We start from the raw sequence: 14,126 nt of genomic DNA on the forward strand, positions 1-14,126 counted from the left end.
CGGTGACGCACCTTGAAATTTTTACTCATCCCAAAATTGCCTAACTCGTCTAAAGAAATTTCCACTACAATGAAAACAGTAAAATACATACGAAGCGATAAAATGGTTGCAAGTGCTAAAAGTCGTAGTTAGCTACAACTTTCGCGACTAAGAGTTTTCACATTTGAAACGCATAGTAAGTGTGAGGGCGTGAGTCGTGAGATTAATGTTCGCGTGTGACACGTGGCACGGGGAGTCTAGGGGTGGCTTGGTGAGTCTTTGCTACGGTAATGGCGGCAGCAGTCATTGCACCTTTGGCCGCGAGTGAAGCAACATGCATCAGTACCATAGACAGTAGTAAGGCATACGGGCTCTAGTGCTATATCACACCATGCAGCGAACATCGTCGAATGCCTCTGAAGGCACCTTTTGGACCACTATAGAGCTGCTTGCTGACCGCGGTCGGCGTCGGTCAGCCGGTGACTACGATGACCTCTCGTCGATAGAGTCCGAAAGGACGCAAAGGACCCCATCGGTGCTCAGGTGCCTCTTCCTACTTATATCTTAACTAGCAACCCGTCCCGGCTTCACACGGGTAGCTTATTAAATTTATTTTGAAATTAAAATATAGTCTATGTTACTCTGGAATAATGTGGCTTTCTACTGGTGAAAGAATTTTCAAAATCGGTTCAGTAGTTCCAGAGATTACCCCCTACAAACAAACTTACAAACTTTACTTCTTTATAATATTATTAGTATATTAGTATTAGTATAGATTAGCTTTTGCCCGCATTTCGTCAGCGCGGATCTAGTTTTCTTAAACCCATAGGATAATAATTAGCCTAGCTTACCTACTACTTGTATAGTCCCTTACCAACTCATGAAAGTCCCAACAAAATCGATTTAGTTGTTACAAGTTAGTCTGAAAAACTAAGAGACAGACAATAAGTTAAAAAAATTGTGTTTGTAATAACCATAATAGCCTAATAAAAGGTAATTATTTTACTTGTATATCGTTCGTGAGTAGTGACACTCATCCTATTTGCTTATTTAAACTCAAATAGCTACTTTTCCAAATTATTTTTAACTGTGACAACGTTCTCGTGCATAAATAATTAATCTTGAATCTTAAAACACGTTTTAGTGTCATGTATTTCAAAATTACCTACAATAAGATTTCCATGTTTGTAAACAAACCTACGCAGTTACACGTAAAAAAATGTACATGTCGTCAGATTTGTTTATACTTATTAAAAATCAAAGCATAGCTCAGGTTCTGGCCAGAGAACCCGTAGGAAATTTTACGAGGTTTTAAGTTGGACAGTTTTTAAGGTATGTAGCCAAAAAATATTATTATAGAACTACATTACCTCTTGTATACATAATATATTCGGTACCTAATAAATTAAATTATTTTTTTACTTTTTAGTGGTTGTGTTGAAGTCGATTTTTTTTTAAACTTTTTATTTCACAATTTTTTGTGGCCCCATTGTATTAAAATATGCTATGCCTGGGTAAAAACCTACTGTTTACTAAGCTATTAATTTACTCGTATGCATTGAGGAGTTCTGTTCTCCATCTCCGAAGATATTCATCAGATCTTAACCAAAATAAAATGAGACCACCTCTGAATGGGACCTACCAAACAAAAAAGAATTATCAAAATCGGTTCATATTGGGCGAATAAATCGCGTAACAAACATACACAAATGAAGTCGGTTAAAAAACAAAACGGCAGTCAACTCTGCCGTGACATAATTTTAGGAGGCGTGCTTGATTTTAAATGCATCAGATGGTTTTACAGTTTTACAATAGCAGATGATTAAGAAATCCCAAAATACCTGACAGACTCCACCTGAAATAAAAGAAGTTATTAATCAACCAAGGACGCGCTGCTCGCTCTATGCAATAACAATCTAAAAACAAAGAAGAACTATTCCAACTATCAGAATTGCTTAAATAACTCAAAATTGCCTCCAGGCTCTTGGGCTATTGCGCATTATTAGAGGCACGTAAAAAATCGTAAAACAACGACGAAACTCCCGCGATCTAAATAGGTTTACATTATCGAGACGTGCTTTGGTTCAGTGCTCACGGATAAGTGTACGCGTAACCATTTTGCGTCATCCCGTATACCCGTGAACTTCTGATAAATCTTCGACGAAATCACTTTTCACTATCGCTGTAGATTAGTTGTGTTAGAATAACAATAGTTTCCCGGTAAAATAACTAGCTGACCTGCCCTGGCTTCGCTTAAATGGCATTTCTGAAAATCTTTCTTATTGGGGATCTATTTTATAGAAGAATTCTCAATGTTTTGAATCTGAACGTTGATATTATGTCATTGTCAATTTATTAGATAAAGTCTCTACCAAATGCGCTGGTGAACAAAGCGGAAATTACAATTCTGATCAAAATACTTTTTTTCCATCTGGACGTTTTTGGCCAACTGAATACAAATCTGAACATACTTCCAAGTGAAACAGCCTAAAACTGTGCTAAACTTGAGTCCAAAGGCCATGAGTTTAAAATCATTAAATACAACTCTGAAGTCATTTCCAAACAAAATGGCCTCAAATGGTGCTAAAATTGGTCTAAAAATCGTGATTTCGATCTTAATGGCATAATTAGGTACAGCAAAGATTCAAATTTATTTCTTTCAATTTTTTCTCTTCGTGTAAAATTTAATTTCATGCATTTATAGGCGCCTGTTACCGGACGACCTCCTGTTGGCGTCCACCTAACTTACCACTGTTACAAAATGCTTAAAAATGGAATTATTACAATATTTACTCTTTCAAAAAATATGCATCTATATCCCAACTTAAACATCTTAACAATAGACAGAGACATAAAACTAGTTACCTACGCGTAAGATTCAATAAAAAAGTATACGCAGGGTCATGTTTTACTTTTATGAGTCACGAATAAAGTTTGCTGAAAGTTTTAGACAATTTTATATTTTAAACAAATTCATCGCCACCAAAATGAAGACGGAACAAAATATATATGTACTTACTGTATGTAAACGGCTGATGCTAAGGCAATACGCCCATTGGTAAGGTACACTATCACGAGCGATCATTTTTTTCAGTAGCTGAAGCATGCACGAAAGTGCAGCTCGGGCGTCCTATTTAAAGCATAGCTGCCGTTGAAGAGCTTTAGTTTTGAGGATGATCCGCACTGAAAATCTTTATTTTGCGATTTTCCCGCAGAATTCTGTGATAGGTATATAAAAATCGAGTGCTTGCGGCTTCATACAATTCGATATTTCATAGAATTCTGCGGGAAAAATCGTGCATTGAAATTATGCTTAGGCTGCCAGAGAGGCTAAGCGCTCAGGTGATCGTAGCCAATGAACGGCCAGCCTAATGCAGTAAATAGACCAATGTATTTAAGAAGCTTTTGAGACTGAGACGCGCGTTTTATGGCTGTTAAAAATATCGCGGCTTTTCAGTTTTACTGCCGACAGTTTTACTGGTTACTGATTCTTAAATGTTTCTATTGGCCAATATTATCCTGATCTGACTACATATTTTCACTTAATTACGGGAAGGTTATGGTCTATATTATATGTATGTACCTACACGTATACTTATATCACAATATTTACAGATTTATTTTCAAAAAGGTTTTTTTAATTTCATATCTCCTATAATATAAAAATAAATCGCTGAATGTGCTGCTGATCGCAAATCTCGAGACCAGCTGAACCGATTTGGCTAATTCTTTTTTCATAATATTCCTTGAAGTACGAGGATGGTTCTTACGAAGAGAAAAATTTAAAAAATTCCTGGATAAGAATCGACTGTTAGACGGTACGAAGTTCGCCGGGGCAGCTAGTTTATTTTATAATATAAATATGTGTGTTTGTCAGTTTCCCTCTTATTTCAAAGTTACTGATACATCAAATTTAAAAAAAACCTTTTTGAAAGTAAATCTATAAATAATGTGACACACTGGATTCAAACGCTGATCGTGAGGCCAGAGATCAGCCAACGTACTATCATCAGTATGTTGCTTTCTGCTGCTGCTGGTGCGCATGGTGCGGTTCAAGTATACTTCATACTTCTGGACTATTTTGTATAGAATCTAGCATTCTAATTTCTAGCACATTAACTATACTCCGTGACAGGTTGAGATGGCAATCGGGGTACCTATGAGGCGAGGGGACGCCCTGCATACCCACACGTCACGCGCGCTCGCCCGCACCGGGTTAGCGCGGAGGCTGTCCGGGTGTGAGGTGTGTTCCCTCCCCGATTGCCATCTCGACCTGTCGCGTACTATATCTAGATAGATATAGTAGTAAATAAGCATCATCTAGGCAAGCGTGCTACATCTTAGGCTGCATCATCAATTACCACCAGGTCTGATTGCAGCCAAGCACTGGTCTATAATGTTAAAAAATGGATAGAATGTGATGTCCTCCCTACGCAGTGGGGAGCGGTCTTTCAAGTTAGAAGTCCCGGTTTCAATTTCCGTTAGGATCAATTCGGCTGTTGCGACGAGTGCTTCGTTACCACTTACCATCCTAACAGCAAGGCGGTGCCGCCAAGCAACGATTACCTGCCTAATCTGTGGTTCCGGTACGATGCCTCGTAAAGCTATTCATGTAGCAGTGTTATAAAACTGCCAAGGCTCCCTTTCATCTCAGACTCGTCAACAGATATAAAAAAGGAGATAACCTTGACTTCCTCTTCCTGACTACAGCTATAATTCGTGAAAGCACTTTTGTATCGGCGTAACGGCTCATAAAATGCGCGCTATTTATCGCCCCGATTCAAGCGAGATTTCATCTCCAGTATAACGAATGAGCATTTTTAGGTCCCGCGAAAACGGATCGTATGCTAGTCGCACATTAACAGCGTTGTCCTAAACGTATTTTTTTATATTTACCATGGCAGCGAATCTCAACGCATTGAAGTGTGAATAAGTGTGTAATAAGTGAAAGCATTGACTTACTTACTGAGTGAAAGTGATTCGGATTTGTCATTTGTCTTCTTCTTTGTAACAAACACTCTAGGCAGAGCGATCGTGGTCACATCTTTATGGGCGATGTTGTTTGCCTCACGAGCATACGTCTCCCTGATAGATGAGAGCCTGGTACACTCGTGCACTGGTACTGGAAAATGCGTCGTGCGACTCATCTCTAATGTGCGATCAGCATCGGACTGCGGTTTACGTCAGACGCGTGACGTGCTGAGACAACGTGTCGTCACGTGTAATTTGGGTTGTGTAAACACTTTTGGAGGCTACACGTAAATATCTGTAACTGAATGACGAGAGAACTGTATTTACTCGTAACGGTTTTGCTCCACCAATCACCACATATTTTTGCCATCACACAGCATGTGCAAGGAGATTAGTTAAGATAGTGTAACACTAAAGGCTGATCCACACCTTTGCACGCGCGTAGGCGCGTACAAGACAATCAAGACAATTTAAAATAGCAACAGTTTCAAGTACGACACTTTGTACAAAATTGTTGTTGTTGGTGTTGTTAAAAAATACTTGTATAATAAGAATATATTCAACAGATCATACAATTGTGTTATAAAATTTCCTCGATAAACTGTATAGACAGTTGAAAGGTGGATATTTTATATTTAGGAAATAACAAAAACAATTTCAAGGCCAATGATGATTGACTGTTGTTGATGAACTAATATTTCGTCTGCGATTACAGAAAAAATTGTTATTTGGTACGTGGTATAGCAGTCTCGTCATTATTTGTGCTTTTATTATCGTATTTACACTCCATAATTACCTTACAAATGCGAAATTTATAGGGTTCGTTCCTCGGCTGTCCGTCTGTCTGTCAGGAGGCCGTCTCTCGTGAATAGGCAGAGGTTGAAATTTTCTCAGAATTTGTATTTCTAATGCCGATATGGCAACAAATAGTAAAAAAATCACTATAATATTTGTCTATAAAATTCTTTCTCAGTTTTTCAACCACAAAATGCAAAAAGATGGAAGTGAAATTATCTTTTTGGCATTAGGAATCCTAAACTTTTAATTTATTGCTTAAAATCGAGCCAAAAACACAAAAGTACGCTAACAGCTTCAAATTTATAGCCGTATCTAACAAACAGATAGCTGTGGCCTAGCAACAGCACAGAGATAAGAATATACTAAACTTACCGACCAAAAATAATATTATTCGTCTTTTAAATAATGAATGCTTAGATATCCATATTATTATGAACCATGCTAAAGTTAGTTGAACGGATAGGAAACACGTTTTTGTTTCGTGTCGAGAAGGTACTGAAATGTTAGTGCTCAGGAACCTAAATGATGTAGGTATTGCCAGCTTTTCTGGCTGCGGCTCAGAATCTGGTTTTATAATGTTTCCCTTGGAATTTTATTTATTTAATTAAGTAGGTGCCTACTTTTACTCAAATCCCTTATTGTAAGAAAGCATGAAATGTTAAACTCATACCTTTCTATTTATACTCTTTTGTTTGAGTTATAAGTAATACTCGCATTGTTGTATGAATATTAAATATATAATGGCTGGATGAAAATAAACAAACCATCATCATGATCAGCCCATCGCCGTACAGAGGTCTCCTGTCAGAGTGAGATAGTAATAAACAAGGGCTGTATAAATAAACCATAAATCCTATACAGACCTACTCATTATGTTCTCTTGGTGTCTACCAGGCATGAGTGCAGCAAACGGCTTACTTTATTAAGTTATGTATTACGATGCACTTACATTAAAATCCTTACGATAATAACTCAATTACCGCTACGATATTTTCAAACATTTTTAAAAATAAAAAAAATGTTCCAAAAAACCTAACAATGACATTTTACTAAAGCACCTTTGACCTATATAGTTTTGAGGACGCCCTGTACGTGACCAAACCAACGTGGGGTAAAACTCTTCGTCTTTGCAATGTCTTCAAAGCTTCAAGGTGTGCTCTAAAAGAGACTCACTGTATTTTTGTATTTGGTTTTTTTGTGTTAAGTATTTTGTTTTAGGTAAACAGGCACCTATGCAAAGCCATCCAATACTAGACTTTTCTATACATAAAATCATGTGCATATTATGTTATTAAAAATACATGCTTATGATCGTAAATTAATGTTTTAAATGATGATCAGAATCGCATTAAAGAGAATCGCGGAATGAGAACCTTCTTCTTGTCTTGAAGTGGTGTAAAATTGTACACAATGAAGAAATTGTATAATAACAATTTTCGAATGATTTTACAAACCTGTATTTAAAACTAAATATCCTGTAGGCAAATCATTGACATGCGATTCGTCAAATTCCATTGTCTGAATTCAATCTGAATTTCAGGTAATATCTATCGAATTCTCTAGCCTGTAATTTTATCAATGACGCCGCGGCTCACGCCCTTGCCACGCACCCCATGCGATAAAGGTTCCGTATACATAATTACAAATGAACCCTTTTAACGCCTGAAACAGCCTAAACGATGGATAGCGTTTCGTTTAGACAGTTTTATGTTTTGTGACGAAACCATTAACCCCTATTATAACTCGCCTTTAATGACATTTAATCACCTGTTTGCACCAAATCACTTTTACGGGGATTTACGACGTAGATAACGTTACAATGAAAATATTATGAAGAACATTGTAGTTTAAATTTTTTGAGTGCAATTTAAATGAACCAAAAACAAAAGTGATAAATTTATACAGTTCAAATGAATATATGGATGTATACAAGTACGATGGAGTCGATGGAAGACGTGTACCATACAAAATGACAGTTATTTTTTGCCGATTCGAAGCGCGCGCTACCGAGCGTACCGGGAATTAAAATGTATACTGTGTTAAATGGTCTTTACTCTTTGTGTTGACACTGCGTTGACAGACGTCTCATCACTAACATTTAGTTCCGAGTACGCTCACATGACGCTCACTGTTGCTATATCAGCACTAAAATGGCAAAATCGAATTGTTTCAAAAACAGGTCGACAATCACAAGTCCAGCGTGTTTTAATAGAGGTCAGTGTTTAGTACCTAAAGATAACTCTTCTAACTAATAGCTTAAAGGTGCTACTAACCGAATTATTATCAGGCTTTGGTCTAAAGACTAATAAAAGTGCGAAAAATGTTGTACTTATTTAATATTACTTTCTAGTTTAGTCCAGTCTACACCTAAATACAGAAATTAAGGTGTTTGCTAAGAATCCAAAATACTGAAGTAGTCTACACTGCAAAATTAGCATTGAAAAACGATTCCAAAATTCAATGGCGAAGACGAAGCGATGAAATTCTCAATTTATTCAGTGGATTCGCCGCCAAATCCTCTAACATTCATTCTAAAGTCATGTATGATTTAAATCTCGAAAACTTTTTGTCACGACACCTAAAGACACTGTTATACTGGATAGAAATTTCATACGACTTTTTGTCATTATTATATTTTTTTTAGAAATTCTGATTCTTGGTCTGTCCGCTCGAGGCACTGCACCGCCTCAACTAACCGGGCTTTTAGTGGAAACGGATAACGGATTTGAGCAGATTCAGATTACCTCAGGTCGAGGCTGAGTGTTTGGCCTAGGGCTGCATAAATGGTTTTAAAGCTTAGCAGTATAGCCTATAGACTCCATATAAAGTGTCTGTGAAATTATTACAGTGGTCTAACCTGAGAGGTTTAGATCTCTACATTTCATTATTTCAGTCGGCCTTTCAGTGATGCATGTCTGCCCTTATTAGCGTATCGCTATTGAGATTTTTACCTAACAGCCTTTTAATTAGGGGATTCATGGTATCGTTCATTATTACAATCAACTAATGATACCTATACAGTCAGAACAAGGAGCTTTTCAAATATCTGAAGTAGGTAAATAAGCGAGCCTTTTCGGCATTTGCCATTCCTTTTTAACTTCCCCATAAACTGAATTTTATTAAGTTGTACATATTCTCGAGGCAAAATACGTGACGACTACCCAGCGGATTAAAAAATACAGAATTCCTTCTTATTATGTTAAAAGGCTGTGATAGCCTAGTGGTTAGGACGTCCGCCTTCTAGTCGAAGGTCGGGGGTTCGATCCCGGGCAAACACCTCTAACTTTTCGGAGCTATGTGCGTTGTAAGTAATTAAATATCACTTGCTTTCACGGTGAAGGAAAACATCGTGAGGAAACCTGCATGCCTGAGAGTTCTCCATAATGTTCTCAAAGGTGTGTGAAGTCTACCAATCCGCACATTGGCCAGCATGGTAGACTGTGGCCAAAACCCTTCTCACTCTGAGAGGAAACCCGTGTTCTGTAGTGAGCCGGCGATGGGTTGATCATGATCATGATGATGATGTTAAAAGCATGAAAAATTCACCTATCATGGTAAAAAATTAAATCGATGACTAAGCGTTATAAAGCTCGACGCTCGCCCTGTTCTTGGTAAACCGCCGATCAAGTATGAACACCACGTTACATGAAAATGTGTACATGTGGTATCGGTGGGGGCCGTGCCATACCGTGCCAGCACGGCCGTGTGCCGTGATAAAAGCCTCAACTATGGTCTATGACACGGGCAACCAGCGTCAAAACTACTTTACGTCGGAGACATCGAGACGGCGGCGGGTCGTCTTTCGCTTTTCGTACAATATTCCACGAAACTCGACATTCAAGACGAGTCGGAAAAACTGCCAAACTTCGTGGTGAGTCAGTGCAAAAAACCGCGTAGTAGAAAATGTGTGTTTTAAAATGTGATGTACTTTACTTGATCATGTGAACTTGAATATTATTTTATTGATTTGTTTATGAAAACAAATAAGTAGGTACGTGCTTTATTTATAAGTAACTTACATAAACAGGCTAGTTTTGCCTACCTTCGGGCATTGTTTAAACGTAGTTTTTAGTTTTAGCAATGTTAAGTTCTTTTTGTGAGCTTCAAATTCATCCACAAAAGCTTCGCACGTAGGAGTGTCCAAGTCTGCGCGACCCTTAGAATTTTAATATCCTAATGAAAATTCAAAATTTTCAAAGAAACTTCCCTCACATACTTTCCTTAACATTTGGTAAAATCTAGGTAAATGGTATGGTTTGTTTCAGCTTTGCACACCCGCATGTCCGCGCTCGGCTGGAGAAGCATATGGGCTCGAACCTGGTCCGGCTGACGGACAAGAGCTACATGACCGAGCTGGAGGAAAGGATCCGCGTCGTAAATGAAGAAAACCTCAATAAGAGGATCTCTTCTAGAGTTGTAAGTACAACAATAATATTAATACTCGATATCCAGTAACGACCTGCAGTACTAAGAGAAGGCTGTTAGTATTGTTTGAGTCGGCACGTACCTATTGTGAGGAGGTTCCTCACTGTGGGCCCTGACCACCGGCAGCTGAGGTTCTATTCCGCTGCTAGTGGAACCAATTCAACCGTATTTGTTGAAAGAACCTGTTGTTTTACTAATTGTAAAAAACATTTTTAAATATCATTTGTAATAATAGGTATGTAATGGGTATTGTAAATACATGAGAAATAATACTTGTACCTACAATAAACATACTGATCAAATAGTTGAATACTATTTTAAGTTCATAATATTTAACCAAATGGGGGCTTTGAAAACTATTGGTAAGTAGAAAGTCTTTTCTCTGAGATCACGTAATACCTTCAAATATACTACAGAATTTATTAAGTAGTCTGGAAAACTTCAGTCAAGGTAAGTATACTTATAAAATAACCTAAAGCGTATGCGTTTATTTTCAAGAAAACGGCGCTAAGAAAATTTTGTCTTAACTATTTGTGTTTGTCAGAAAACTATAAGTACACTTAATTTCCATATTGCATATAGGCATAAAACCCTGATGAACATTTCAGATAGAATTAAAAAAAAACCGGCCAAGTGCGAGTCAGGCTCGCACACTGAGGGTTCCGTACTACAGTCGTGTTTTTTCGACATTTTGCACGATAATTCAAAAACCATGATGCATAAAAATAAATAAAAATCTGTTTTAGAATGTACAGGTGAAGACCTTTCATATGATACCCCACTTGATATAGTCACTCACTTCAAACGTTGAAAATACTAATTATTAGTTCATGACCACAATTTAATTTTTTTTTGTGATCAAACCCTAAATTCACGGTTTTCAGATTTTTCCCCAAATGTCAGCTATAAGATCTACCTACCTGCCAAATTTCATGATTCTAGGTCAACGGGAAGTACCCTGTAGGTTTCTTGACAGACAGACGGACAGACAGACAGACAGACAGACAGACAGACAGACAGACAGACAACAAAGTGATCCTATAAGGGTTCCGTTTTTCCTTTTGAGGTACGGAACCCTAAAAATCAAAAGTCCGGTTTATTGCCCTCTCAACTACCACGGCAAAAGCTAAGTACCTAAGTAGTATATTCCGTAGAGTTGGGACATTTGCGCAGATTTCTGATGTAAATAATATCCGAACGTGCGTAAGATTCAGCCGCCTGAACTAGCCCCAAGAGATGTTTACTAACTGTAATAAGTATAACACTATTTTCCTTTCCTGTAGCTAGACGAGATGGAACGGTTAAAACGATTAATCCTAGTCGGGAAGACACCGTTGAAAGAATGCCCGCCTGAGCTTTACCATCACCCCGTGTTCGTGTTCTGGAGGATGGTGAATAGAGAAGTAGCGAGAGCGACGAAGAAACGAGCAGATGCATATTACAGAAAATTGAAAGCGTCCCAAAAAATTGACCAAGTAAGATATAATAATTTTTTCACTTCTCATGCTCGTAAAGTTCTTATTTATGCTGGCTTTAACTGTTTTTCATGATCTTGTGCATAAAGTGTTTATAGGTTAGCAAAAATCTATCTGATGACATAATATGGATGACTCAAAAAATATTTTAATTATAGTGCCAGTAACATTTTCATCTTATGATGAGGTTGTATAGGTCTCCCGAGCTATAGGTACCTACCGACAACCTAATTACAAAATTGCTCGAATTTCACTTCATAAGTACATGTACTTGTAATAATATTATTGTTTCATTTCCTCGCAATCGAAGTGAAAAGCAGTGTGTATAACTCGGTCATAAAACCCATTTTATCCTCGACTTAAATATCTGCCCTCGCCTTCGTCTCGGATAAGTAAACGTCTCGGATAAAATGAATTGTTGTATGCCCTTGTTGTATAATCTACTATTTACAGTTTACTAACGTTTTTATCATAGAACGTTTGAGCACCATTTTTTATCAGGTCTTTGAAGCTCTATCTGCAAGCAAAACTCTATCCGAACTTTGACCAATGATAAAACGTTCTAAATAGATACACCGGCCCTATGTATCTAGGTGACTCATAAGTTAATAATACTTTCAACCGAATTTCAGAAAACTTTTGACCATTATCAAATAAGTCCTCGTCATCTTTATTGACGCCCAAAGCTCTTCATAGGCATCTTGTCTCCGACTCCCTGCAGCGACTCTTTTATGTCGTCTAATCCATGATGGTGATATACTAGTTCTGATCTTTGTTTTCATCGCCATCCCAGTACCCTCCCACCCCAACAATTATATTGTTTCTCTAAGCTATGTGCTTCGCTAATTGCCACTTCAGCTTCGCAACTCGTTTAGCTATTTTAGTTTCTCTTTTCCCTTTTCATTTCTGATTTACAACAAATATAAAAGTAAGTACTATACCATAAACAGGGAGTAGACGAGGAAGCGGAAGCCGAAGCAGTGAGCGAAGAAGGTCAGCAGTTAACCGCAGAACAGCTCCTTGCTAAGTGCGTCGCGGAATTGGAGGAAATCAAGCAGTCGGACATCGAGAAGGGCGTCCGTTTTAGCGACGATCAGTTCACCGTCCTCAAATACGAAGCAAACGAAATTAAAATATTGAAGAACCTTACTGTAAGTCTAATTCTGACAGCTATTTCTTTGATAATTATGTCAATTTTTCCATCGCCGAATAATGTTTAACACTGAGGAGTGGGTCGGTACACTGTTATATTTAATCATCATCATCACGGGCAACCCATCGCCGGCTCACTACTAAACCTACAGCATGTATAATATTTATCATTTATGGAGCTCGCACCCATAGAAGTCACAAGAGCCGTAAGAGTCACTAGAGGCGTAATTTTCAAACGAAAATGCGAGTGCATGCGTGAGCAGAAGACGTCACGTTTGACCTCTGCTAACATTCATACTATGCAGCAGCATAACAGCGAATGACATTAATGATATTTACAGAGTACGCGGGAAGAAAGATGGTACTAAGAACACACCAATAGTAGTTGAAATCTCATCTACTATACTAAAGGCCGAACTTTTAAAAAGGTGTAAAAGCTACAACGTTAAATACAATTCAAAACTATGTGCCAAAAACCTGGGACACCGTACTGCAGAAGACACTCCTATTTTTGTGTCGGATCATCTTACCCCTAAAGGGGCCCGTCTCTTTTTTCTGGCACGCGAACTCATAAAGACGAAGGCATACAGATTTTGCTGGACAGCCTACGGCAAAGTACTAATAAGAAAGGATGAAAATTCCCCAATTATCACAATAAAAAATGAAGCTCAAATTCCGTATCTTTTGCAAGGAACGTGACTATATAGGGGTCTCTTCAAGATTAAGCTTAATTTTAAAAGTCAATTTGTAAACAGTATGATTTATCTAACAATACTAACCTTAGCTCTAATTGTTCTATGTTCTACTAATACCTATTCTCAGTTTACACAAATATTATACTTATACATCTCACATACACCTACACATCATGATACACAACCACAGACCACCTTGAATTCTCTGAATTCTCTGTTTACACAACCTAACCCACATAGTACAATAAAACAATACGTGAAATATAATAACACTGATATAATAATTTCTTCCAAAAAAATGTTATCAATGATTGCTGCATTCAGTCTTCCTTTATTATATTATGGATAGTACCTTAGAAACTCAAACGGATCTAGACAATTCAGAAATATCACAAGCAGTGCAATGTGATATTATAGACCTACCTAATCACATTTGCGTAAAGAACAAAGATTTTACGGTCATTACTCAAAACATTAGAAGCATCTACTCGAACTTTGATGATTTCCAGGTGACCTTGTCCCAGTTGAATTTTCAACCTGATGTTTTAATATTAACTGAATGCTGGCTCAGCCAAGAAAAACCTATACCACAACTTGCTAATTACACCTCTTATAAAACTACAATGCATTT

The 14,126-nt window shown here is 37.6% G+C and overlaps 1 protein-coding gene across 3 annotated transcripts in view; it reads left to right on the forward strand.

The window, feature by feature from the left end:
• LOC117986469 (uncharacterized) overlaps positions 1-14,126 on the forward strand; it is a 32,478-nt gene that overhangs the window by 3,082 nt on the left and 15,270 nt on the right. The window contains exons 1-4 of one of the 3 annotated variants that reach the window (XM_034973313.2): positions 270-522; positions 10,014-10,164; positions 11,457-11,648; positions 12,599-12,799. In XM_034973313.2, coding sequence (XP_034829204.1) covers positions 371-522; positions 10,014-10,164; positions 11,457-11,648; positions 12,599-12,799 — 696 coding nt within the window. In that variant the 5' untranslated portion in view covers positions 270-370. Of the gene's footprint in view, positions 1-269; positions 523-9,431; positions 9,620-10,013; positions 10,165-11,456; positions 11,649-12,598; positions 12,800-14,126 lie in introns of those variants that run through there. The other 2 variants (XM_069502247.1, XM_034973304.2) reach the window with 2 other exon arrangements.

This window comes from Maniola hyperantus, chromosome 1, assembly GCF_902806685.2.
Source record: "Maniola hyperantus chromosome 1, iAphHyp1.2, whole genome shotgun sequence".
Taxonomy (NCBI): Eukaryota; Metazoa; Arthropoda; class Insecta; order Lepidoptera; family Nymphalidae; genus Maniola; species Maniola hyperantus.